Source organism: Ornithodoros turicata, chromosome 8 (genome assembly GCF_037126465.1).
Source record: "Ornithodoros turicata isolate Travis chromosome 8, ASM3712646v1, whole genome shotgun sequence".
Lineage (NCBI taxonomy): Eukaryota > Metazoa > Arthropoda > Arachnida > Ixodida > Argasidae > Ornithodoros > Ornithodoros turicata.
The window spans coordinates 19,334,812-19,360,768 of NC_088208.1; the positions used below are offsets into that span (position 1 = coordinate 19,334,812).

A 25,957-nucleotide genomic window follows, 5' to 3' on the forward strand; every position below is an offset into this window, starting at 1 on the left:
AATCCGAGTACCTGTGTAACCGTTGGTACTTGCAGCTGAAATGAAACTGTGTCGATACGTATTGTGGGCAGACTTTAACACGATTCTTTCTCTGTGTTCGAGTATATCATATATATGTTAATATGTTAATTGCCAAATTATCTCTCTTACAAATGCATTGCAAATCGGACCCTGTCCAGATGTTTAGGCCTTTTACAATCTTTTCTGAACGAGTTCGTATTGCAAGTACACAAGACAAGACTTTAAAGAACCTTTTCGTGGCGGAGCCATCCTGACCAAAGGCTGGCGTCTTGGCTTTCCACTCCCGCCACCTGCATCACCACACCTCACGTGATACCCAACGTCGCATCACACCAGTTTCGCAGCGCGCTTCTTCGGTGACCACCGCGCCGCCATATCTCAGACACAGGGCGCAGTCACGCTATCCGATGCTTAAAGGGGATGTGACACTTTGACAGATGTGGTTCATTTCATCATGCACACATTGTACTCCACTCCACACTACCGAGGAAAATTCTTCTGCGTGTCGGTTGGTGAGATAAAGACCCAAACACACGCCCGAGCAAAGCACAGACGTCACAAACATCAGGCTGCGGCCACTCCCACTGGTAGTCGTAAGCATGTGTCCCTCTCTCGTGTCCTGGTGTCGATTGCTCAATTGCTTGGGTGTTGCAATGTAAACGCTCTATTCTTGTAGTGTGTGATCATGACATGATGGATAGAGGCAGGTACAACATTCATCGGACATAGCAGGAGGTGGCAGATTGGCAAGGCACGCTGGCGGACATCATAGCACCATCACATCATCGAGAATGATGTTATGTTGAGCGTCATGTTAATGTCAGATGGCAGTCTATAATGTCAGGTTGAAGTTGAAGTTAAATGGTAGGCTTTAATTTGAAATCGAATGATGGGTTTTAAAGTTGAAAGGCCACCATGATGTGATGTCGAATTCATTTCTAGGAATGTGCTGTCCTGTGACTTCTAAAAATATGTTCACAGAGACAGCAGAAACGTGTACATAAGCGTCGCATTCGCCACCTATTGCCATCAAGCCCCAGACACGTCTAGTGGTTGTAAAGGCATACAAGTGAATAAGAATAATACGGAGCTCACCAAATCGGTGCTTGCCGATAGGTCACCGTGGTCATAACATGCCGTCACCGTGAAACACAGAATTCTTCGTTTGTTTAACGTTTTGCACTTTTCCATTTGGTTGCTGATCATGGAGATGGAAGTCGTAATTGTTGCTCTGCCATCCATGATAGGCCGCGACCTGTTAAAGGACAAAGGAATAGGTTTCATGAGGCATTTTATCGACTTCTACCAGATGCTTGCCTCAGTATACAGCACTGTCTGACTGGAAGGCGCCCTACTACGATTCTGTGAGGATATAACATTGTCTCCGTTGATACCGTGAATTTCGTGTGCCCAAGTTGCACTCTCTACATACCATTGTAGCGATTTTGTCTGCGTCGTAACCTTTGGAGATGCTGAATCCGAATCCTCTGAGAGCAGCCCCTGTCTTTGACGCGATCTGGCTGGCCAGAATGCGCTATAGACGATAAAGTAAAACAGAAAAAAATGATAAAAGGCTGTGTCCCTGTGCATTCTCGAAACAGAACTTCAGCATGGCACCCTTCTAGACAACGCCATCATGAAAGAGAAAATTCCGGTTCACACGTATTCTTCCTTCGCCACTTGGCATACGAGACACACCGTACATTGACACTGAGCGACACCCCCAGAGTACTTCAACGGAAGATGCGGGAAACGTCAAAGCTTTCTGCTGCCACGTGAGCACGAGTGCTCAACGCCATGTCTTTTCGTGCTCGGCAAAATTTGATGAGTTACCCACAGTACGCGGAGGTGAAAACGCCTTACAGTCGTCCAGCATAGGCCTATGGCTGTTTAGAAAGTCATACGCGATTGAAGAGCCCTGCTGGTGCGCAGGTCAAGGAGTCCTAGATATTCTGAATTGCCTGATGTTGATGGTTTCTATAGTTAATGTATAAGGGTGTGTCGTTCCCGTGTAGTGTTGACAGGCCGTGAGGATGTGTTCAATGGTAGCCGAGACAGCGCATTGTCGTACACAACATTGTGCTTCTGAAGCCACACTTCGAGCCAAACAAAGGTGCAAATGCAATCGACGTACGAGAGACGTGAAGTGATCGTGAAAGTGTCAACGTTGAACGGACACCTTTTCACACATTCTAAATGAGTATGTGTGGTGTCGTCCCAATCATGCAGCCACCACCTTCATTCCACATTCCACCATTTAATGACCATGACGATGGGTCTCCCCAAAACGTGTCACATCACACGACATCACAGTATGCATTGGCCCTCCCATAGGCCCCAAACACAGTGAAGTCTATCTTTCAGTACTAGACCATTCTTTATCTTCATTTTCTATGACTTGTAGCGACACCATATCATTCCATGTCGTTGCACATACGACATATATAGCGTCCCACATTAGAACACGATTCCTTAACTAAAGTTCTGTCGCATGCTCAACACAGCCGGCCCGAACTGCTACTAACGTCTCTAGAGCCTCCTACCCATATTTACCTGAGCGTAGTTACCCCTAAATGTAGAATCCCTTGCTCCGTGGTAGACGTAGACAGCTCCAACATTGTCTTCGAACGGTGCACCCACTGCAACGTCTGGCCGAATGCGAACAGGCACATAGTGTTCACTTCACCTCAATACGGTTTACAGACACACCAGAGGGCTAATATTGCATACTTGCCGTTGTACCCGTCCATATTGATGTCACCGATGTCGGCAATGGAAGTTCCAAATCTTGATTGACTTGTCGCGCCGCCATCAAGGACGATATCAAAAACCAAGCCCTGCATATGTGATGGTAGAAACGCTGTAGCCGACAACAACAACAAATACGATCACAACAAATACGTGACGACGCTGGGAGATCGGGATGTCCGTCGGACGTGCACTATTTAAGCGGTGGGTGTCTACAAGACGTCCTAAACGGATGCAAGTGGCTGCAAATTCGTTGTACTCTTAATGTCCTATTATGATCCTGTCAGTTCATCTACAAGATGTGTATGGGACACTATTTCTACATGTAGTTACACCGAATGTAACTTGTTTTAGAAGTCAGCACACATTTGCAATAGACATCGCCATTTTTTCAACATCGTACTTGTCTCACTACATAAAGTCATGGATTACCATACTTTTTTTTCTTGCTTGTATTTCCCACAACGGATGATGAGTGCAGCGTTCTAATGTACAAATAACAAATAGAACAAAAAAAGATAGCAATATAAAAGCCCACAAGACCAAACCGCCCAAACAGCTCCCATTAGCAGGTATTGTTTTCCTATGGAAAAACAGATACCATAAACTGCTTGACTCGTGAGCTTCTGCATATATAGAGTCCTATTCGCCTGCGAGTCAAAATGAAGGGTGAGGTGTCTAAGTATAATTCGATTACATATAAGCAACACTAAAGTGAGGAATTGCTTGGAGTATTAACTCTCCATGAAGATAATGTTGTGTTTCTTACAGCTTTTGGTTTGAGAAATTCAATTGTTCTGTCGAAAGTCGAACTTTCGCACTGCTACAGCATCACGCGTTTCTCTCTGTCTCTCTCGCAATAAATGCTCCATGTAACATATCGTAGGAGACCTGATTTGGACGATCCCCGAAACAGCCTTGATGGGACAGCCTGCGGATATACGGCCAGGGATGTGCATCTATTAAGCTCCTACACATGTCAGCCTGACATCCATTTCCGGATATAGAGATTGGGATCTATTTGGGACGTCCACGGGACAAAGTATTCTGTCTGGTTAGAAATCCAGAGATTGTACGCAAAGATAGGCGGCAAGTCCACCCATGTCCACCAAGTCCACCCATGTGTTTTACAGCGTCAGCTGTATAGTGGAGACCTTGCCGAAATCGCGTCAGCGTCATCGGCATCCGCATGTCCGCACACAACTCTTATCGCATGCGCACAAAACTCGTATATGTGTCTTCTCACAGGGCTCGTGGTGGCTGTGTGCTACTTCTCGCCTCGCGCCCTGCCGAAACGCAACCGCGACTTTGTCATGTATGTACTCGCGCCCTCCCGCACGCACAAGCTTCTCAGCGTCGGAGCCTTCAACGTGGACGTTTCACTGGCCAAGATCACCATTTACCTAAGTGGCATGTCCGAGCAACTGGACCTTACGCTGTGCACCGACATCCGCCAGCCCAGAACTAGCCATGGCTCAGGCATAGACTTGGTGTTCCAGAACAGCCCCCTCGTTCAGGACACCACTCATCTCGCCAACCGTTTCCGCAACCACAAATCAATACTCATCACGCTTAAATAAATTTGTCTACACACTTTCATCCGGCCTCATTTCACCACACGCATTTCGCGTTACACGAGTCGTAACCGTGCTGTAACTTTTTTTTTTTGTCAATAACCTGACAGCTGTTGGTAATGCATCACAATTGTCGGTCACAAATTATTCTGAAGTGAGTAGTATGAACTCGCGCCAATACGTCCACACTTTGGCAATATTCCCTTTCCCATCATCACGCTTACTGAAAGGTGCACGGGATACCTAGTCACCTGTCTGTAAGCCTCTCTGCTCCCGTTTGCTGGAACTTTATCGCTACGACAACGATATACACCATTGCAGTGTTCCGTAAATTTTTGTCGGACCTGTACAGACGTGGACACATATGGAGGGAGGACAGCAGGAAGGAGTGGGGGACAAAGGGGAAGGGACAACGGGGAAGGGATAAACATAATATGAATGCTACAATGTACGTTTGGATACCGCACCACAATGTGGGAGACCTGATACTTGCACGGTATGGCTTAGTCCGGTCGCGAGCCCCATTTGTTGGGGCCGCACACGTTTTAGGGGCGGGTAAGAAATCAAGGCACTTGAAAGGCAGTCGTCTACGCAAGACATAACGGCACAGAAGAGGCATCTTTAGGAAATATTGTTCCTTACCCTCCACAGAGGGACGGATTATACCATGGGGAGTAAAAAGTGGAAAATAAATAGATCACGAATGATGACAGGTCGATAGGTATAGCAACAACAATAAATGATGGAAAAGTGATAATGACATGGGATGTTTCCCCGTGTGTTTGTCCTATTTTTGGATTCTACATTTTTCTCACTGCATGAATATGGTACGACAGCAAATTACAATTTAATAAATGAATTATTAAATAAATTATTTATTAAATTGCAATAAATAAATAAATTCAGTTCATTTGTTATCATGCATTCCTGCAATTTTACTGTCCCTGCAGGTGCAGCACCTAGCTTGCAAAAATTGGTGTTACACAGCAGCGTAGCTGAAAAATATTCCGGGAGTGCGTCTATGGGGACTTTACATAGGGGGTTTGAGCACCCTAAACTCCCCTCTGGCTACGCCAGTGGCGGTACATCGCGGACGTTTTTAACTTTTTTGTGTGGTACCTTACTTTTGTATACACAGTGTTACACCAGTGAGCAATCAAGACAACAGCAAACCCAGCAACGTATTGGTAGTTAACACAAGAGTACTACATACAAGACATGCAAGTTTTGTGCCTTATTCGTCAGGTATCTTAAAAATTAAAACATTGCTCTCTCTTATTCTTTATTTTAGTCCTTAAAGTAGTGCTGCAGAATAAAAAATGATAATTCATTTCATATTATAAATCAGCCTCGCTCAGAGACTCGGCGTGCAAAATATAAATGCCGTCAGTCAACATTACGTGCATCCACAAATTTTTGAAAGAAACTGAAAAACCCCATAGATTTAGATTGTCCAAGAGTGAGCGACGTTATCGATAGTTAGTATCTCTCTTAGCAACAGCTGGATCGTCTTCGCTCATCATTCAACATCGGAAGCCCACCACCAGCTGTAGCATGTGAGCAGACGGAAGTCGACCTCGAGAGCAATGTTGCCAAATGCATTGCAGATACTGTACCCTGTGATGTCATACCTCTCAAACGTATAGAATTAAGTTTATACTTTGCATAAAGAAACAATATTTTGGAGAGAATACAGTATGAGATGCATGGATTTGATTGGAACGCATTTGATAAGATTCGATAAGGGACAGAAGACTTGGTCCATAGTACGCATTTTAAGCAAGCTCTCTCTATAAATGAGAGACGGAACGATAATTCAGAGCAAATGTAGACATAAAGTGAGCCGGTAAGAAGAGAAGGCAAGCAAATACATGTCGCACATTTCCGTAGCTCCGGTAGACGTAGACTCTTCCTTCGTCCATTCCATCAGGCTGTGTGAACTGGGGAGCTCCGACCAGAAGATTGTCGTATGCACCTCCTCGCTGGTCAACCCTGATGGCCAGAAGAGAGGCTCCGAAATACTCGCCCATCTGCAACCGACGTTATATGTGCTCCTATACTTTCGAAACGGCAGCAGGGATATGTAGAATATCGAAGACAATACTACTGGCGTACTTGATGTCCGGACAGTTTCTGCTTTTCAGTCTCTGCATCACTGGCATACAAGATCACCTAGGAATTCAGGGATATTCAAGACGCTTTTAACAATGAATATATACCGTTCATCAATATCATAGAGATTGATGAGCTTACCTCCCCTCTGTATTGATTACCCCTTGGAGCGCCCGCGACGATTGTCACTGGGTTTTTCTTGTAAAATCGACCGCTTGCAACCGAATAACCTGATGAGAGAACTTGCTGTAGCACTTATATGTCACAAGCTTTCTCGAGGACCTATAGGAATGATGAAAATGTAGTGTTGTCCTTTGATACAGAATGCATCCTGCGCATCATTAGTGAAGGTATAAAAATGTGCGTCTGTGGTTGCACCACGTGAACTCCTTCCAGTTCCTCTCTCCACCTCTCCCTTAGAGCAGGTAGACAGCAACATTAGGGTCGTATGTACATGACACGCTTGTTTCATTCCCTCTCTCAGCTTCGCCTTTCGCCTGCGTTACTGCGTTTACGGCTTCCTGCAGCGTCTTACGTCTACCCTTGTTCTATCCTGTAGGATGTTCCGTTGTAATGATGAGCAGTGTGAGCTATCTACAATTCCTGCCAAATGCAAGGGCACTTCCCCATCTGAACGGCTCGGAGGAAAGCTACCAACCTAATTTCATGCACACTGGCCTCGTCTGTCGTAATCCACCCGCGGTATGCAGTACGATAAAATAAATACGTTTGTGGGGGTAGTCGAATTTGCCCGGTGACGAATTCAATCTCTCCCTATTATTTTTCTTCATCAACATCAACATCAACGTTTTGCATACGCTAAGGGGCGACGTCTACGGCTCTCAGGAGAAATACGTTACCGATGTACGCATCCTCTTCAAGTTTCCATGGTTTTTACGTTCCCGAGCTCAGGCGCCCAACCCTGCAGCGATGGTCCGTATTTTATCACAGTTCCTGTTGCGTGAGAGAGCAGTCTCCCATGACACAAGCAAAATGATATATCACAAAGATATAGAGCATTCTTCATTCATTGAAAGTTGTCTCTGCGAAGAAGGAAAAGGAAAACTGAAAGGGGAGATCGAATGAGAGACAAGCACCTTTCCAATTGGAAAGTCCAGGAGCTCCAAGGATAATGTGACCATCCTGTAGAAGAACAAAATGTCGCCTATACATCATGTACAACCCAAAAAGGTGCTTATACCACAAAGACAGCTACGCTTATGGAAAGCAACCGACATAATTTATTGCAGGCATTACTGTTCATTATGGAAGTCACGTTAAATATGTCATACTGCGGTTAATAAGCAACTCAACGTTCTCCTCCTTCCTGTGATTTAATCTATAATATAGCACATACAGGATATCTTGTACATCTGATCTCCATGAACGGTATATTCCTGCATCTATCGTACAGGGACGCATAACAACATTTGAAAAAGCACCGCTCGCCACTAGACAAAACACTGGAATGCTGACGGAACAAAAGAAAGTCTTCTTACGCTTGCTAAGGTCGCCGAAAATCCACACTGTGCAGCGTAGTAGTAGTACGAACCGTCCCTGTGACAACCTGCAAATCTGTGCAATTTGGAATCATGTTCGTTTGTTTGTAAGGAAAAAAAGAGGAGAAATTGAACTTGTTTCCTCACTTGTTCTGCTACTCCTAACATAAATTATAACCAAAAATACTTCTCACGTGCTCTACTGATGATGATGATGATTGAAAGAAAAAAATGAGGATCACGTGCTCTACTAGCAAGGTCGTTATTCACTACTCACATGTTCGCTATTCAGAAGTCCACTATTCATATGTTCACTAGAAGTCCACTATTCACAATTATCCCTAGATCATGCACAGAGAATCCTAAAAAGGTTGTGTCCATCCCACAGTTCTGAACAAATTTCACAAGTGCCGCCAAGGCAGCATCCCTCGTGTTCGGTGCTTGAAGTCCCAACACCTTCACTGTATTGAAGACCCTGCTGTCTTGTCGAGCAAGTGTAGCTTTCAGTGTAGCTCTTTGAGACGCATACCTATAGTGCAGTGCATTATGCATGGGATATATGCAGTGCATTATATGTGCATTATTATGGTGCATTTGGAATCATGTTTGACATGCGGGGGTAAGGTAACGTGTACCGCATAACGTGCATTGCGAGATTGTATGTATAGAGATATTGTTTTACTTCAATTACTACAATTCAATTCAATTACTACTTTACTGTTCAATACACACACACTCTTAAATACCAGAACAGGTACGTGCGGTTCCCAAACCCTTCTACCTATTTTTTCAGATAATACAATTCCTCCTGAATGAGGGTGATAGAGGGAGCGTTGGCACATTTTTCCCCTTTTTCGTGAATCAAAAGGCTTCATATATCTCTCGATCCCGCTGCGATCGGATATTAATTTCTATGTAAGTTTGTGTTGATACACCTTCCCGTCTGGCCGATGTACATACATCCTTCCACAAGACAATGAAATGGACTCGTCTGCGAGCCGTGGCACCGTCATCCCTCGTAAAAGGTCAACGAGCCACTCAACACTAACGTCATCCGACGATGAACGACCTTTCTAGGACGTCGTCAAGCGGGCCCGAAAGGTCAACCTGCGCGGCGGTGCGCGAGTGAGCCCCCTGGAGAACTGCACTGTGCTCCTCACGCCCTGGACCGATCTTCGAACCTCGCTAAGATTAACCACTTGAAGCTTTCTCAGTTCCTGACGTCTGAACTCCCAGGCAGGATAAAGGAAATCCGACACAACTACGCAAAGAATATTATTGCAGTCGACGTGGCTACCGCATCTGCGAAAGCGTCTCTCCTGCGACTCGACAGGGTCTGCAACGTTCCAGTCCGTGCCTACGAGCCTCGTCCGTCGAACTCCAGCTATGGTGTCATCCTTGGAATTGACACGTTTCTGTCGGATCAGCAGATCACAGAAGCCATAGTGTCCGACCCCCGCTCCTCGCGGCGAGGAGGATACGGAAAGATGCTGGGGGTGATGTTGATGTTGACCTTCCTCGGTCCGAAACCCCCGTTGCACGTAAGCTTCCACCTCCTAACCATGTCGGTCCGAGGCTATCTTCCACGCGTACACCAGTGTAAGAAATGCCTCAGGCCTCCCAGTCCTCCACACCGTAAGCAAGGCCAATGAACGCGAGCCTCTCAACTACCAGGCCTGCAGCCTGCGCGTCTGCCTGGGTGTTCCCAAAACGACAGAGACATACCTGGTCCTAGCAGAGGGCAAGGAGTCTCCAGCACACATTCTGCGCGACGTGCAAACCCTTCGCGCCTACTCACGATCCCCTCACCCCGCTCGTCATCCAGCCCACCACTTGCGGGAAATCGACCATGACTGCCCTGCGTCGGCATTCGGTGCCGCTGTCCGGCGACTGAAGGTATCGGTCCCATCAACTGCGTCTACTTCGTCTTACACCCCACCAATGTGGTCGATGGTCACACCCACCGTGTACACACATATGCCTGGCATCACGAGCAAAAACGACCATCCCCCACCTGTCCTGCTGTACCTCGTGCTGGAGCACCTGGACGCCCTACTCAGCCAGCGACTGCAAATACATACCGACGGCTCGGTCTCCGCGGGCGTCTTCACAGCAGCACTGTTCCTCCCTTCCGAAAACATCGAACAAGCCTTCAAGCTTCCCCACGAAATGTCGTCCACCGAAGCGGAGCTTGTAGCCATTCACGAAGCACTGAAGCTTGTATCCTCTCGTCCACCTGGAAGCTGGACAGTCCTCACAGACAGCAAGTCGGCGCTGGAGGCACTGTCTTCGCCTCGCTCGCAAGTTGTTTCTGACATCCGCTCACTGATCCTGATTGTGCACAACCTCCTCGTCACCTCCGGCCACTCCGTGTGGTTTCAGTGGGTGCCAAGCCACATTGGCTTGCCGAGAAACACACTTGCCGACACAGCAGCGAGGCGCGCTCATGGCGCAGCTGAGTGCAACACTGTCATCCCGTTATCACCATCCGTCTGCCGCATACACATCCGCCGGCGCCTTTCCTCCGACACCCGCCTTTTCATGGAAGACACTGTCGCAGCCAACACTCCCTCCACCGCACTGACCCGAAGATGGCCTTCAGTGTGTCGATACGGCTGTCTCGAAAGGAATGAGTCAGCTCTCCATCGTCTTCGCCTGAATGTTGCCCGTACTACTCTCTCGGAAAGAAGAGAAGAGTCAGCTCTCCATCGTCTTCGCCTGAATGTTGCCCGTACTCCATCGTTCTGTTCAAGATCAAGCAGCGTCCCTCTTCGGCGTGCCCCTCCTGCTCCACCGACGCCGACACCCATCATTTACTCTTGACCTGCCCAAGATATGCCGCTCCTCGGACCGCACTCACGCACCGCCTATCTGCCCTGGGGCACAGAGACCTCTCTTTGGCCACCCTACTGGGCCCCGTAGGGCAGAAGCAATGGGCTGTTACCAGAGCGCTAATATGCTTCCTGGGTGACTCTGGGCTCCTGGACTGCCTGTGAGCGATCGTGTACTCATGCCCCCCTGCTGCCTATGTGCCGCTTGCGTCTTTCTCCTTTTCTGTTTCTGTTTTCTTTTTACTTTTTTTACAAGGAATAGCAAGTCGGCTTGTGCCTGGCTGACCTTTCCTTTTTACCTGCCTCTTTTTTTTCGTAATAAACATATCCCCCTTTCCCCCCCCCATGGCGTTCTTCTTCATCTTCTTCTCTTAACTGGTGATTGCTGGAGCCACGTGGTGACTTCATATGTCGCCTGCAGCTCCATTTCTTGTGGGGTGGTGTAGGTGGTGATATCCACAGAAATGTATTTAGCATGTGTCACTCTTGAGTGAATGACACGTGACACTTGGTTTTGGGTCTCATGCATACACGAGCCAAGGGCAGACATCATTCACCGAGAGCCTCTGACAACAACTTCACTTCTTGTCGCATCGCCTCAGTTTATACCAGATTGTGACCCTTGTCCTGTTCTAGACAGCACGTGTTAAAAATTCCAACTGTTCGTTCTAGGACCAGGACCTGTTTGACAACAGCAGGATTTGGGGCTGCCATGACAAGAAACGAAGTTTGTTGTTAAAGACGCGTTCGCTAATACTGTTTGTCCTTGTCTCCTCTACAGCCAACACCACGAGCTGTATACAGTCAAATCTATTCGGTATGGATGTGGATAATAGTCACCGTGACGGACGAAAGGGAGCAGCTTCCGTTCTAGTTTCAGGGCGCTGTTCAGTACGTAGCACACACCGTTGGGCAGGTGGTTCTTGTCCCACTTTTGGTTTCGCCATAGCTGCCCACATACCTAACAAAACAAAGCATCCATTCCCCCCCCCCATTGGTCATATTGGTACAATATTCTCTGAGAGTCTCTCCCTTCTTTTGAAATACTAGAAATGCAGCAGTACCACAGTCCTGCCTCCTAGTCGGATTCCAGAGTCATGCCCAGCGTCATGTTATCCTTCAGCTCAGAGTACTTCAATTCTCGTCGCCGTATAGCTTCCTGTCGTGCCCTATGTGCGAACGAGAATTGTGCGTAGGTGCTAAAGCATAAGGGTACTTATGGAAGAGACGGTGACCGCAGCGCCAAATGCCCTACTCCTCTAGAGTAGAACGGCCTTACTAGACGGTATTGTCCGGCGTGTTCCCTGCCTTACCGCCGTCCAGGAACGTCATATCTTTTTGCGGAAAACCTTGCGCCACGATTTTTCAGAGCCGCAGTGTAGGTGATACATGCCTATGTACGGAAAAACCTCTTGCTACACGACCACAAATGGCGCTGCAGAATACGGTTCGGAGTATACCCTCAAACATGGTGAAATAGGCCCGTTGCAGGATGGCTGCGTAAGAACACTTATTGTCTGTCCTCTTTTTCTGCCTCAGGTCTATTTTACATTACCATCTATCTGCACCCGTGTCCATTTTAGTTGTGCAGGTCACAAAACCTAGTCCTCTTTGGTGTCCACTTTAAGTTTCCTAAGACAACGTAGATACTACGTCCTGCTCAATCTCACCCCCCTGGTGAGGTGTTTTCGGCATGGGCTGACGTCACCAGACTGTTCTCTTTGTCGCGTGTCACACTCTAAAAACAGAGCTTCACCGCATAGCACGCTACTAGCCAACCATAATCCCGAATGACAACGTTTTCTCCCTTGATTTGATGAAATCGGGGGGGGGGGGGGGGGGCGTACGCCATTTTTGTGGCAATTGTGAACTGCCACAAAAATGGCGTGTGTCCCCCATTTTTAGAAAATCAGAGGATAGGACCGTGTCACTCGGGATGATGGTTAGCGAGGAATGTGCTATGCAGTGAAGTTCATTTTTAAGAGTACAGAGGTAAAAAAATATGGCTGTACTCTTTTGCGCACTACCAAAGGCATATGAAATGCGATAGCATTACTAACATTGCAGCAGATGAAGGACGACAACTTCATTTTGGATACGAAAGAAGCATACCTTTGGGAGGTTTAGCAGGTCCGCAACAAGGCATTCGAACCCGGGTGACTTCCAGTCTCGACGTGACATGGCCAGCACGCTAACCATTGAGCCACGCTAACCATTGAGCCACGCGAGCTGTCACCCTAGTCACCCTGTCAGTGGCAAGTCACGCGCCCTTAACCAATAGTCGAGCTCTTGACCCTGCAATCTTCGTGAAAAGCATGAAGGTTGCAGGGTAAATTACTTTACTCGGTTGAGGTCGACTGGACTCATCATCTTCATATAATGTTCCACGTGCAAAGGGGTGGGTACCGCACCGCCGCGGTGAAACACCCCATCTCATCGTCAGCAACTATTGTTGTTGTTGTTGTTGTTTGGTTAAGCGCGTGACATTCATTCCTGTTCTTCACGTCACGTGACGACCAATGAAAGACGAAACACAAAGTAATCCAGGTCGATTACCTTGACGAGAATAGGGCCTCTGCTATATAACTATTATTTTCTGTTGCACAGAATTTTTTGCTTACCTCGGGATTCGACTACTACTTCACTGCATCGCCCTCCTGGGTTTTGAAGCGGACACTTGAACAACACGCCAGGCTGGTAGATGTCCTTCCAGGTTTCGAGGGAGGAGTTTGCTCGAATCGCACCCACTAAGGCGAAACTGCAGACATATATGTACTTACGCGTTACAAAACTGACATGTCGTGTCACCCTTGTGTTCCCGCTTTTGCTCATATATTATATTCTCCAGATCACAGTTATCCTTGCACGTTTTGTTTCCTAAATACCATACAGCTTGTCTGCACTATATGCCAACCACACAAAGGATCAGTACGCTCGAGAACTATCGTTACTGGATAACTTGGAGCTTGTCCTGCTCGCAGGAGCGGGTTTGCAAAGTTGAAAGAGTTTTAGAAGATCATAGTTACATAGAAGATCTAGAATACGTTTGCTACAATAGTTTTTCCAGGATCACAGACATGAGGGGGCGTAGCAAAAAAAAAAAAAAAATATGGGGAGTTCGTCATTACACCTACGTCGTACAGAAAAAAAAAAATGGGGGTGTTGTGGGGGCCTCGATAAATCACCAGTTTGCTAGGGCCCGCGCAGGGACAGAGTTCGGAAGGGCAGCTCATTGGCGAACGCTATTTTTCAGGGATACCCTATATGCAAGTAGGTCAGCTGTGTGCGTGGCTCCTCAGCGGATCAAAGTTGATGCTGGTGGTGCTCGTGAAAGGGCTCGCTGTTCTCGGCCTCACAAAGGTGGGCAACGTCACGACTGACGCCCTGGGTGGATGTGCGTCCTGGGCCGACTTCTAAGGGAACGGTGCCGACATATATGTCTGAAAGCGTCTGAGGAAAACCCCCGAAAAACCACAGACAGCACAGCCGGCACCGGGATTCGAACCCGGGTACCTCCCAGTTGGATAAAGCACGTGACAAGCGTCTGTCCACTCAGGAAGCAGCAATAAAGGGGCATTCGCAGACGGGCCACAACACTAAGTGAGAAAGATGGGGCAACGTGGACTTCAGGTGCACTTGCCGTGGTACTCTCTTAGAAATAAACTTCACCGCATAGCACGCTCCTACACTCTTAAAAATGAACTGCACCGCATAGCACGCTACTAGCCAACCATCATCTCGAACGATATCGTTATCTGCCCTGATTTGTTGAAAACGGGAGGCGTACGCCCTTTTTGTGACACTTATGCTGTTCATAATTGTCACAAAAAATGCGTACTCCTCCCGTTTTCAACAAATCAGGGCAGATAACGATATCACTCGAGATGCTGGTTGGCTAGTAGCGTGCTATGCGGTGAAGTTGCAAAAATGCAACAAATGCTAAATGCAAAAATGTTAATTGTCACAATAGGACGAACGCCCCACGCTTTCCACAAATCAAGAGTGATGAAGGTATCACTCTGTGCAATGAGTGGTCTTCAGCGTGCTATGTGGTGAAGCTTTGTTTTAAGAATGAGAGGTTAGTCCAGACCCAGTCAGGACTGCCTACTCCAAAACGCGCAGAGACGAAACTGCCCTATCGTATAGCGAACGTACGTTAGAAGATTTTGGGGAAGCATCTCACAGGAATGCGGTTAGTATCGGCTACTTCTTGGACGTCAATGTTCCGCTCCCTATGAGCGGAAAACGGAAAGTACAACATGAGTACAAAAAGATATCCATACATCACGTTCAGTAGCGTCTTATCAGTCGTCATTGTATTACGGCTGTTTAAGTAGACATGCCGGATTGCACTTGCACCACTACACTCCTAAAAACGAACTTCACCGCATAGCACTCTCCTAGCCAACCATAATCTCGAATGATATCGTTATCTTCCTTGATTTGTTGAAAACGGGGGGCGTACGCCTTTTTTGTGACAATTATGAACAGCATAAGTGTCACAAAAAAGGCGTACGCCTCCCGTCTTCAACAAATCAGGGCAGATAACGATATCATTCGAGACGATGGTTGGCTAGGAGCGTGCTATGCGGGAAAGTTCATTTTTAAGAGTGCACTCTTAAAAATGAACTTCACCGCATGTGCCCTGATTTGTTGAAAACGGGAGGCGTACGCCATTTTTGTGACACTTATGCTGTTCATAATTGTCACATAAAAGGCGTACGCCTACCGTTTTGAACAAATCAGGGCAGATAACGATATCATTCGAGATGATGGTTGGCTAAGAGCGTGCTATGCGGGAAAGTTCATTTTTAAGAGTGCACTCTTAAAAATGAACTTCACCGCATAGCACGCTCCTAGCCAACCATCATCTCGAATGATATCGTTATCTCCCTTCACTCCCCCAGGGCGTGAGTCGTGACGTTGCCCACATACGTGAGGCCGACAACGGCAAGCCCTATCACCGCCACCACCACCAACCATCATTTTTAAGAGTGTGTATATACAGTCACAGCTCCAGAAACTTTGAAACAATAGTAGAAAGAACAAACCATGAGTACTTACGTTCCTCCTTCGTGACTCCGATAGAACGCGACAGAGGAACCGAAATAACTTCCCAAGGGCCCGTTCATCAGGATCGGAAAGGCAATATCGATATTGAACCCATGCGACACCTTACCACTGAGCAGGCACAATAGGGCAGCAAACAGCATGTTAGTAATATGGCGTCGACGCTAAGCAAGTAGCCGCCGGCAAACGTACGAGGCCTCGCTGTTTTAAATGTGAAGATCGGTATAAGAAAAGCGATTTCACTTCCTCTTTCGACGTATCTTCGGAAGGCCAACTTCCGGTGAGCCATGCCAACCGCGTCTCTAATACTCTGTGTTCCGCGTGTGAACGCCGTTTCGACGAAAGTGTAAATCATGCATTATTACTATGCATTATATGCATTCAAAATTTCAGAATTGTCCTCTTTTTTTTTTCTTTTAGCAATCAATCAATCGTCCAAAATAATCTTGCGCGTTCGTAGCAGTTCACGATGCTGACGAAGGTACAGCTGCGAAAGATGGAGCTGAAGCAACGTCAGGCTAAAGAAGGGCGGCAAGGCAAGTGACCAGAGTACAGGAACGTACTGTAAAGGCAAAGCTGAGATATTTAAATGCTATGATATATAGATAATGCAGTGTATCATGTTCAATGCAGTCATTTTGCTCATTTGGGGTCCGCTGTTTTCCTTTCACCTGTATGCATGATACACAACACAATTGCAATTGCATTGCATTGAAGCAATGTACGTGTGCGTGACAAATCTTATACTCATCGACAGCCGAGTCAACAATTAGTCAGCACAGAAGTTGAGAACATGTATGATAAGGCTTGCACACGAAGGTCACAGGAAATTTGTGTAAAGTATATGCCGGGTCTTCAGGAAGACCTGTCATCTTCCTCTGAATAATTGTCGACAGGACTTGAAAGTTTCATAAGTCAACATAAAATCAATATGTGATGTAAACACGAGTTCAATAGAAAGTCTACTTATAGCCCGTTTTCTCTGTAGACTGCGGAAACAAAAGGTCAACAGCCATTTTTTGTAAGGGGCTTCCCCGTACCATGAACCTGTTTCATAACTGGAAATAGAGAAATTAGTTCGAACAAACAAGTATATATGTTGTTCAACGCGGGTAAATGTAATTTGATCGAGAGCCGACGAGAAACGCCATACGTGTCCCCTTTGTTATAAACTCATATACCGGCATCGGTGGCTGAGTTGGTAGCGTGTTCGCCTTCTGATCCCGAGATCGCGCGTTCGAACCCGGCCGAGGACGCCAGCAACTTGGTGGCAGGGTACAAGTTGCTTAGGCACGCCGTCTTCCGCGAGGGACGTTAAATACGGGGTGCCGTGTGATGAGCTTTCATCCACGTTAAAGAACCCTCAGGTGGGCAAAAGCAATCCACAGACCGACCGCTGTGGCGTCGCTCATGATCTCAGTTGTCTCGCGACTTAAACACCCAATTATTATTATAGACTCATAGTACAGGGAGGACGGAATGGAAGTAGTATTCACCCTTTATCTTATCCCTTAGCCCTTATCACCCTTTATCTTATCTTATCCTTACCTTGTCCCTCACTTTATTCTCTCCGCCACACGTACTTATTTTATCCAAAAAGTACGACAACGGGAAACACACAACGCCGGATTTAAATTTAAACGCGTTTAGTACAATGTACAAGGACACGGCTTCTTTTTTTTTTTTCGGAAGTAATTGTGGTAATTGTTGCTGTGAGCGACGAACACACGTGGGCAGGTGGAGAGGGGGTAGAAGAAAAGAGTAAGAGACAGAGGGATGTAAATGTGTTTTCGCTTGCCGACCTAAAGGGGAAAAATGCCGATATTCATCCGGTACACCCAGTGAAAATTTCAGTGAGCAGATCCAGTGGTGGGACTCGAACCCACCCTGCTAGATGCGTCCTCTCACTCCTTCGCACGTAGACATATAAAGTCCGCCAGTCGTCAGAATGACCTTACAGAGACCGCCTATACGAGCGCGTGCTGAATTCATTGACCCGGCCACTGGCAACACCAGCTAGGGACAAAGCCTGATCGCTTGAGCGACGTGGCGTAAAACTAAGAGTACGCCAATCACGACGTTGCTTTCAGCGGTTGTAGCTATGGAAACGGTCCACCATCAGCCGTATGGGCAGCCACAGAAAGCCTGTGTTTCAAAATCGTCTGCGGCGATTGGCTGACACCTTGGCCTGCTGCCGCGATTGGCGGACTTTATTACTCTACGTGCGAAGAAGTGAGAGGAGGAGGCTCACGTCGAGACTGGGAGGTACCCGGGTTCGAATCCCGGTGCCGGCTGTGCTGTCTGGGGTTTTTCCTGGGTTTTCCTGAGACGCTCTCAGACATATGTTGGCACAGTTCCCTTAGAAGTCGGCCCAGGACGCACATTCCCCCAGGGCGTGAGTTGTGACGTTGCCCACATACTTGAGGCCGACAACGGCAAGCCCTATCACCACCACCACCACCACGTGAGAGGAGGCATTAAGCAGGCCTTCTGTATCTACGAGGCGTTGCCTCTGATACGCAGATTTGTAACCAAAATACTTTTGCCGCTTCATTCAATTTGAAGCGCAGGTTATCCTGTAGTTAACTGGTTAGTCAAACATGGCGCGTACGCTACCACTGCTACCGTGCGCAAACACTCTGCGCGCCTCACTCACACTATATCGTCTGACACGTATACGTTAGAAAGTACGCCGTGCATAACCAGTGATTCTTTCGAGTAGGTTGGCCGGTTGTGGTGTTTTACGAGAACCTTCGGGTTACCCAAAATGGTGGCATATTGCTCGGAGGAGAGATCGTACTGCCTGCGTCGACTTCACGGGAAACTGTGGCGACATTTCACTGAAGCGTCTGAGGAAAACGCAGGAGAAACATTGCAAAGCCGGGGCCGGCATTCGAACCTGGGTCACCTCCTAGTGTCGGCGCGATAGCAGTGACCTTAGAGACACGCATTCGCAGAAGAACAATAAAAAGAAGACTGTGTCGAATGCCGTTGCTTAGCACAGTGCATAACGGACAAAAACAAGCACATACATTCGCAAATACATACATAGTTGACACCTGTGTAGTGGTGGTGGTGGTGGTGGTGGTGCAGCGAAAGAGCACGCCGTTGTCGGCCTCACAGAGGTAGGTAGCGTCACGACTAACGCCCTGGGGGAATGGGAACTGGGCCGACATGCGTCTGAAAGCCTCTGTGGAAAAGCCAGGAAAAAAAAACCCGAAACAGCACAGCCGGCATCGGGATTCGAACTCGAGTACCTCCGAGTCTCGACATGACATGGTGAGCACGCCAACCATTCGCGAGCTGGTTCACCTGTGTTCATGTTGTTACATGTGATCACGACCACATGGACGTAATTCCACCAACCTCATTTAGTGACTTTCCGGGCGTTTCCTTACTGACTCCTAGGCCGTTTTCTGAGAGGACGAGGACGTAGAAGAAGAAAACAAGCACTAGCGTCCAGTTGGCTGTGCGCCATAGCAGTTAGAAGAAGAAGAAGTTGACATCAATTCTTTTCCGGGATAGGCTAGATGTCAAGCGGCATTACACCTGCACCGTTTTCAAGGATGGCGGTAAGGGGTGATTTACTTTGAGTTGACTAAACATTTTTTTTTCGACCACGTTTCACTACGTTACGCTACATTTGGGGTTAGTGTTCCACCTAACGTATCACAAAATTATATTAATAAATCTACTCGTCTGAAAATTGGGGAAATGTAGGAAAATCGTAGGAAAATTTTGCCAATGTACCGCAAGTGACGCTTTCTAGTCAGAATCGGAAAGCGCTCTGTGGATTTACCCAAAATCAAACACACAGTAGGCAACCTATACACTCTAAAAACTGAACTTCACCGCATAGCACGCTGTGCGCCAACAATTGCCACGAATGATACGGCTACCGCTTCTGATTCGAAGAGCGAGTGGGGGCGAACGCCTTTTTGTGGCAATTTTCATATATCCAACTTGTCACAAAAAGGCGTACGTCCCCCCCTCTCTCTTCCAATCACGAGCGATATAACCCTACCATTCGTGGCAACGGCGAGCGTGCTATGCAGTGAAGTTCTGTTTTTAGATGTAGCTTATTTCTGGCAGCCGAAAAAAAAAAGTGCATGTCGAGCAACCAAAAGGAGAGTGGAGGGGCAGGTCCATGTTCCTCTCGCGTCGGTTCTTGACGGAGGGCTGTGCACAGCTCAACGGTTGAGCACGAGGTGGCGTATGCTTCCTAGTTCTGGGAAGAAAGCGTTACCTCATAGCTTGGCACATCGGAGCTCACTCAGTTCAAGAAACTCTTTTACCGTAATTTCACGCGTATAAGCCGCACCGCAGATAAGCCGCAGGACGCGTTTTTAGGAACGTTTTGAAACTTTTTTGGCAGATAAGCCGCACTCGCAGATAAGCCGCGGGCAATACGAGACGACTGATTTGAACGACAAAGGAGACCATAGAGAAGGCCCTAAACCCTGTGGTCCATAGTGTGCAACAAAGGAGGTCAGCTCTATAGAGTTTTACCAAGATCGGATTGTGCCCTTGTTGGGCGTTTTTCATGGATTGATGGGACAGTAGTCTTCCAATAGACGTGAATCACTGTCACCACTTTCGTTAAAGCTGCTTGGGGGAGTGCACCAGGAAGATTATTCTACTCGAATGTGGGCGCGTCCCTGTTACGCACTGTTCGTGCATCGGCAGGGCAGTGCTGTTCCAGAGACACTGTCGGCCCGGCCCTTTCGTTAAAACTGACGTATGGGGAAAATACCAGGAAAAAATAGTCATCAGATAAGCCGCACCGGTGGATAAGCCGCAGAGCACCCGTGAGAAAAAAAAAATCGCGCATAAGCCGCGGCTAATACGCGTGAAATTACGGTAATTAAAATGTGATGAAATTACTAGAGAAAGTGCGTAGAAAAAGTGCATCGAACGCAAGTACCGTTCACACCAAATGATCTAGATGACTAGTTCTTTAACAGACATTCCCGACACGTTAAGGGAAACACCCTGAATATAACGTTAGTTTGTCACCCATTATAATATGCTCCATTTCTGTCAAAGGCACTACACAACGAGCCACCGAAGCGTTACGTAGGAATTATACCAAGGGTCTCAATACAAGAAGGTGTGATGCTTGGCGCCTTCGGCCTCCTGATAACGACCTGCACTGCACTTATTACGCTAGTTATAGCTAATCACTACCTCGGAACACCGGATTCTTCCGAGGACTACATTCGAGACCTGCAGGCCATCATGAGAACGGAAGTCAGCCCGTGTCAGGACTTCTACAAGTACGTCTGCGGACGATGGGACGCCGTCCACCCTGGAGATCAAGGTCCCCCACAGATGGCAAATAGAAAGATTGACGTGGCATTCGAACGTACCGCGCGCGGCAGGTCGCTTGTCAAGCAGAACACCATATACGACAAAATTGATGCGGGCATGAGGCTGTGCCGTAAGATGCTGAAGAACAAGCGGAACGACCGTGACTCGGTTGCCCGTTTCCTCGAAAGGTTCGACCTGAGAACGCCGTACCAATCGGATGAAGTCGATGTGCCACATCCTCTGACGGTCCTGGTGAATCTGGCCCTCGGGTCCAGTCTCTTTATTCTTTTTGGAATTCATCCTATGTTAGACTTGCGTCGCCAGGATGGAAGCACGATCATGGGGATTACGGAACAAGATATGTTCCGTGATATTATTAAGGTGAGTTTCGGGCGTTCGGGAGTTCCTCCGAGCAAGTTTCTTCAGCGCGTTGTTCGTTCAGTTCAGGGTAATGTTTGTTCAGTTCAGGTAATGGCGCAACGTGGAAAAAGTCAAGCACGAAGGTATTACGTTATGCATTTAGGACAACGTATCTTGTCACAGAGTTATTTTAAGCTATATTGAGATCTGCATGAATTTCACTGTAGAAGGCTTATAGTGTGCGGAGCTGCTTGAGCATTCAGGTACTAACCGTCTAAGTGTTTTCTTTTAAATCATCTCCCCTTGCTCGAATGAATCAACTTCTACACAGCAGCAGCTCTTGTTGTTCTTGCATTTAAGGGCGATAGAGAAAGGACGTTTCTGGCGGAGCCACAAGCGCAGCGCAAAAATGACCGCCAAATGTGCTTTTATTTCCAGGATCACCCGCAATATTAGATTTTTTTCCCTGAAAACGGTAGTGGCACCAGCGTACAAAAAAAGAGAGAGAGATGATGATGCGATCACACCGAACCTGCACCTTTCATAGTTTAAAAGTTAAGATTGCTAGCGCGGTCATTCATTATAACTCAGGAAAAAAAAACGCAGTTCCCTATTTTATAAAATTCTGTTAGTGCAGATCAGTTACAAAGCATAGGTGTCTCTTTATCCCGAGAACACGTCACAAACGAATTCCTCGCAGTTGCCTTTCAATAATATTTGACCCCTATACAAGAAAACTACTTTTCTACACTTGAATTCGTTCCACTATTTCTTCTCTTTGTCTTCGCAGTCTTCCGACAACATCTTGAACTACGCATCGGCCATTGGGGGTGACCCCTCGAAGAACAGTTACGCAAAGGACGTCCAAGCAGTCCACAGCCACATAAAGAAAGCTCTAACGTTTGCTTCTGGAGGTAACGCGGAGTACGTATCCCTCCAAAACCTCACTGTCCACACGCCTCATATACCGGTAGATGTATGGATCGAGGCCTTCAACGCTATCATGGAAGCACCCTTGCAGAATGATTCCCAGATCTTTTTACACACCCCGCTACCGCTCAAGGTGGTTGACCACATGGTCGTCAAATGCGGAAAGCACGCCAAGATACTGAACTGGATAACTTACATGGTACAGGTCTATTTCTCTGACGCCTCCTCCTCCCAGTTTTCCCGCAGCATTGGTCTTGAGAATAATATGTGTTTCCAATACATGGCGCACATAGCACCGATACCCGTCGTCGCGAAATACCTGCATGACGTGACCCCCGCCGGTGAAATTGGATACGTGAGACACGTGTACCAGAACATGAGGGAAGTCTTCCCGCTGTTCTACACCTGGATGAACAACTTGACTCGCTCCACCTCCATGAGCAGGTTCGACAAATTGGAACCGATATTCACCGAGTATCTCCAGTCTCCCACTGATCTGGAAAAAATGTACCCGTATATCCCCGAATTTGAAACTCCATTCGTAGAATCCCTTCTAGCAGCTCTCGAAGGCAAGGCTGCCTACGCTCTCCACGCGTACACGAGGAGCAAGCGGCGTGCACAATGGAGTAACCACGCCAACCGCACCAGCTCGGCAGTGGACCTGGACTACGGCAGCTCCTACCACAGCATAACTACGCAACTTCTACCGTTAATGGTTGCGTTCAAGAAGAGTAGGTCACTGGCGGCCTGGTACGGACGCCTGGGACCCGTACTGGCGCACGACATAGCACGGAGCTACAACATGAGACACGTCGTAGAAGAACGCGACGACGACATCACGGACGAAGAGGGCGAATACAAGCGCAGATCGTCGTGCATACTGCAGCTGTACGACAAAGACGTTGTCATGCTGCACAAAGACACGTATAGCGAGGTCACGTTGAACGAGAACATGGGAGACGTCGGGAGTTTGCAGGTGGCGTTGGAAGCCGCAAAACAGGACGAGAGGCGCCCTCTGGAAGGCGACTCGCGCATGTCGGGAACAACGAATAGGCAACTCTTTTTCATCTCGTCCTGCTACAAGTTCTGTACGTTCGAGCGAAACGTGACCGTGAACACGTGGAGAGACGCGCACGCCAGGAACGACCACAGGTGCAACGTACCTGTGAGGGCCACGAGGGATTTCTACGAGGCCTTCGGGTGTGCAGTGTCGGAAAGCGAACTTTGCGCTATTGCTTGATCTGTCTGTCTTCTAGTGATCTCGATTTCGTAGAAGGAATACGATGATGGTTTCTGCATAAATAGACCATGAACTCTGTAGAATTTAGTAAAACCTGTTCCTGTTTGGTTGAGCGACGACAAGGTGGGGATGTTTCTTAGCATGGTTGTAACCTTGGGGTGAAAACGCTTAGTTGTAACGCTTATTGTGATCGGACACGCTGTGAGAGCGTACAGCGACGGCTAATAGTGCACGTTGCCCTGCTCTTACTGCTCACGTTTGCTGATTGTCCGGAACGCCATGGGCATGCTCGGAGCAAAAATATTTCCGTAGACCGCGAATGGTTGTCATGTTAAAAGGCACAGAACGTCACACAATGGATTGCATGCACACAAACTAACGCTGTTGCGGGCAATGTGACATCAAGGCACAAGCTCAGTGTGTCGACCGACCTAGGCCGTATTGGATGCCTCTTTCATGCATAACCAGGAATGAGCAGCGAGGAAGTAACCATTCTGAAACAAAACATGTGTAAATGCATTTATTTGTTCATGTGGAACCTGTCGCCGGCACCGCTCCATTTTCTTCGTGGCAGCTTTCGTGGTGACAGGCGTATGACTACGAGGGTACAGCATCAAATTGCGGTGTACATGACAGCAAGAAATCGCATGAGGCGACACAGTTGCCAGTTGTGAACTCAACTGGAGACTGTCTCATCTAGCAACCACATTCTCCTGAACGGTCAGTCTACCACTGAGAAAAAGCGGTGTCTGATGGGCTGGGTAACCAGCAGCACCGGCCTTTCTGTGTAGTGTTTTGAAGGCGCACGGAAGGGCTTGAATAAAACAAGGAGTAAAAATTTAAATTAAATGTCCTCGAGTGCATGTCTGCACGAAAAGGACAGGTGCAGTGCGCAATGCTGGCGCGCACGAGACAAGTCTGTGACGCCACGTCTTCCTCCCAATAGTAACGCACGCGCCTTTTCCTTTTCCAGTCATATTTGACGCTCCCCTGCTCCATGGGCCCTAGCAGACGATTCTCGGCAGCCAATAAATGTGTTCGATGATCTGACGTCACAATACGCCAGAAGGTGCTGAGAGAGGTCGCCGCTGCTGCGCGCGTTCTTGCAAAAAAAGTTTACTCAGGAAATGCACGTTTCCTAAAGGACGATGATGACGACGATTCGAGTTTTAATGGTGCATGGACAACAACAGTTCATATCGCGCACAAAAAAAATATATATATATATATATTTATTTTTTCGGGGTGCCTTCTATGCACCTGCAAAAAGGCCTGCAAAGCAGCATATCGAGCATTATATGCATAATCGTCCATGAAACAACATGTCTTCATATGAAGTCGAGGTAGGAAAATATCACCACGTTGAACCGGGCGAATTAAAACCGCATTGGCACTTTGATGACGATGAAAACCACTTTTAAAAAGTTTGCGCATGAATATAACATAATATACAGTGGTGTGAAATACCGTCACGGTTCCTACATGAATGATGGAAGATTATTTAAATTTATACAGCCAAATGATGACAATAAAACAATCGTAAGAACTCTATGACTAGGTGATAAATATCGTCGGACCACTCGCAAGCTGCTTTGGATGCACGTAAACCATGTCGTCTCGAGTCAAGGAACCCTGCATAACTATTCACAAATTAGCTACTCAAGTTATCTTGTAACTCTGCCACGCGAAGTTCATAGCATACGATGAGTAACCGTGGCGTCCTTCTGTACTAACCGACTTCAGTAAGTCGAGAAAAATAAATGCAGCGTGATATTCTGCGGTCGAACCAGTAGTGGCAATGGCGAGATGTAAGGTCTACCCCTATGGTTCACTGTCGTGTGTATCCATGGCGCGTGCTCCTCAACGTCCTTGAATTCCAAACAGAACAGTCTCAACGCTGCAGAATTTCCTCGTGAGCTGAGGTCCTGCAAATTTGAAATGCAAAGGGGCAGGAAACAGTGTCCAATCAGCGGCTTTGAGCGTTGCTACGTCACTGCAATCCCGGTGGGGCCCTGAGCCGGTTTTTCGTCTGCACGATCCAGGTTTTCTGCACTACTTAGCGAACCGTCGAGGAAGTTCATGGCCCCGTTGCCCAGTGCCATCATCATACTTTTTCGGAATAACTCTTTCTCCGCCTGGACCTCTTCTTCAGTCACCATGAATTCATTCCACTCATTCTGTGCGTCTTCGCTTCGAAGCCTCACCATATCTTCCAGGTGACGACGACGGAAGAAGCCCAGCTGTTTTGAAAAGTAACAGAGC

General features: G+C 47.5%; 3 protein-coding genes across 3 annotated transcripts in view; 1 reads left to right on the plus strand and 2 right to left on the minus strand.

Annotated features, from left to right (window-relative positions):
• Window positions 1-1,375: 1,375 nt before the first annotated feature.
• LOC135367545 (integrin alpha-4-like) lies at window positions 1,376-17,335 on the minus strand. Its single transcript, XM_064600839.1, has 13 exons — window positions 15,850-17,335; window positions 13,407-13,543; window positions 11,850-11,954; window positions 11,626-11,746; window positions 7,955-8,030; window positions 7,553-7,598; window positions 7,316-7,409; window positions 6,597-6,685; window positions 6,459-6,515; window positions 6,224-6,373; window positions 2,756-2,858; window positions 2,575-2,669; window positions 1,376-1,555 (listed from the first exon to the last, which is right to left on the minus strand). The coding sequence occupies exons 10-13, from the start codon at window positions 6,371-6,373 to the stop codon at window positions 1,376-1,378; spliced, it is 528 nt and encodes a 175-aa protein (XP_064456909.1). The 5' UTR covers window positions 6,459-6,515; window positions 6,597-6,685; window positions 7,316-7,409; window positions 7,553-7,598; window positions 7,955-8,030; window positions 11,626-11,746; window positions 11,850-11,954; window positions 13,407-13,543; window positions 15,850-17,335.
• Window positions 17,336-19,267: 1,932 nt separating this feature from the next.
• LOC135366033 (uncharacterized) lies at window positions 19,268-23,791 on the plus strand. Its single transcript, XM_064598687.1, has 3 exons — window positions 19,268-19,427; window positions 20,902-21,546; window positions 22,316-23,791. Exons 1-3 carry the CDS (start codon window positions 19,386-19,388, stop codon window positions 23,693-23,695), a joined length of 2,067 nt encoding a protein of 688 aa, XP_064454757.1. The 5' UTR covers window positions 19,268-19,385; the 3' UTR covers window positions 23,696-23,791.
• A 408-nt stretch (window positions 23,792-24,199) lies between these two features.
• The window catches only part of LOC135366609 (integrin alpha-4-like), a 43,839-nt gene continuing 42,081 nt past the window's right edge, over window positions 24,200-25,957 (minus strand). The window contains exon 27 of the mRNA XM_064599390.1: window positions 24,200-25,935. Coding sequence (XP_064455460.1) covers window positions 25,681-25,935 — 255 coding nt within the window. The 3' untranslated portion in view covers window positions 24,200-25,680. The remainder of the gene's footprint in view (window positions 25,936-25,957) is intronic.

What these genes read in the sequence shown, in the direction of transcription:
- LOC135367545 (XM_064600839.1), bottom strand. Translation starts at nt 6,373, where the DNA reads ATGGGCGAGTATTTCGGAGCCTCTCTTCTGGCCATCAGGGTTGACCAG. An exon ending in TCTACCGGAGCTACGGAAAT is followed by an intron (nt 2,859 to 6,223) that starts GTGCGACATGTA and finishes TCACATATGCAG; the next exon opens with GGCTTGGTTTTTGATATCGT. An exon ending in CAATATGGACGGGTACAACG is followed by an intron (nt 2,670 to 2,755) that starts GCAAGTATGCAA and finishes GCATTCGGCCAG; the next exon opens with ACGTTGCAGTGGGTGCACCG.
- LOC135366033 (XM_064598687.1), top strand. Translation starts at nt 19,386, where the DNA reads ATGTCAAGCGGCATTACACCTGCACCGTTTTCAAGGATGGCG. An exon ending in CACCGTTTTCAAGGATGGCG is followed by an intron (nt 19,428 to 20,901) that starts GTAAGGGGTGAT and finishes TTTCTGTCAAAG; the next exon opens with GCACTACACAACGAGCCACC. An exon ending in TGTTCCGTGATATTATTAAG is followed by an intron (nt 21,547 to 22,315) that starts GTGAGTTTCGGG and finishes TTGTCTTCGCAG; the next exon opens with TCTTCCGACAACATCTTGAA.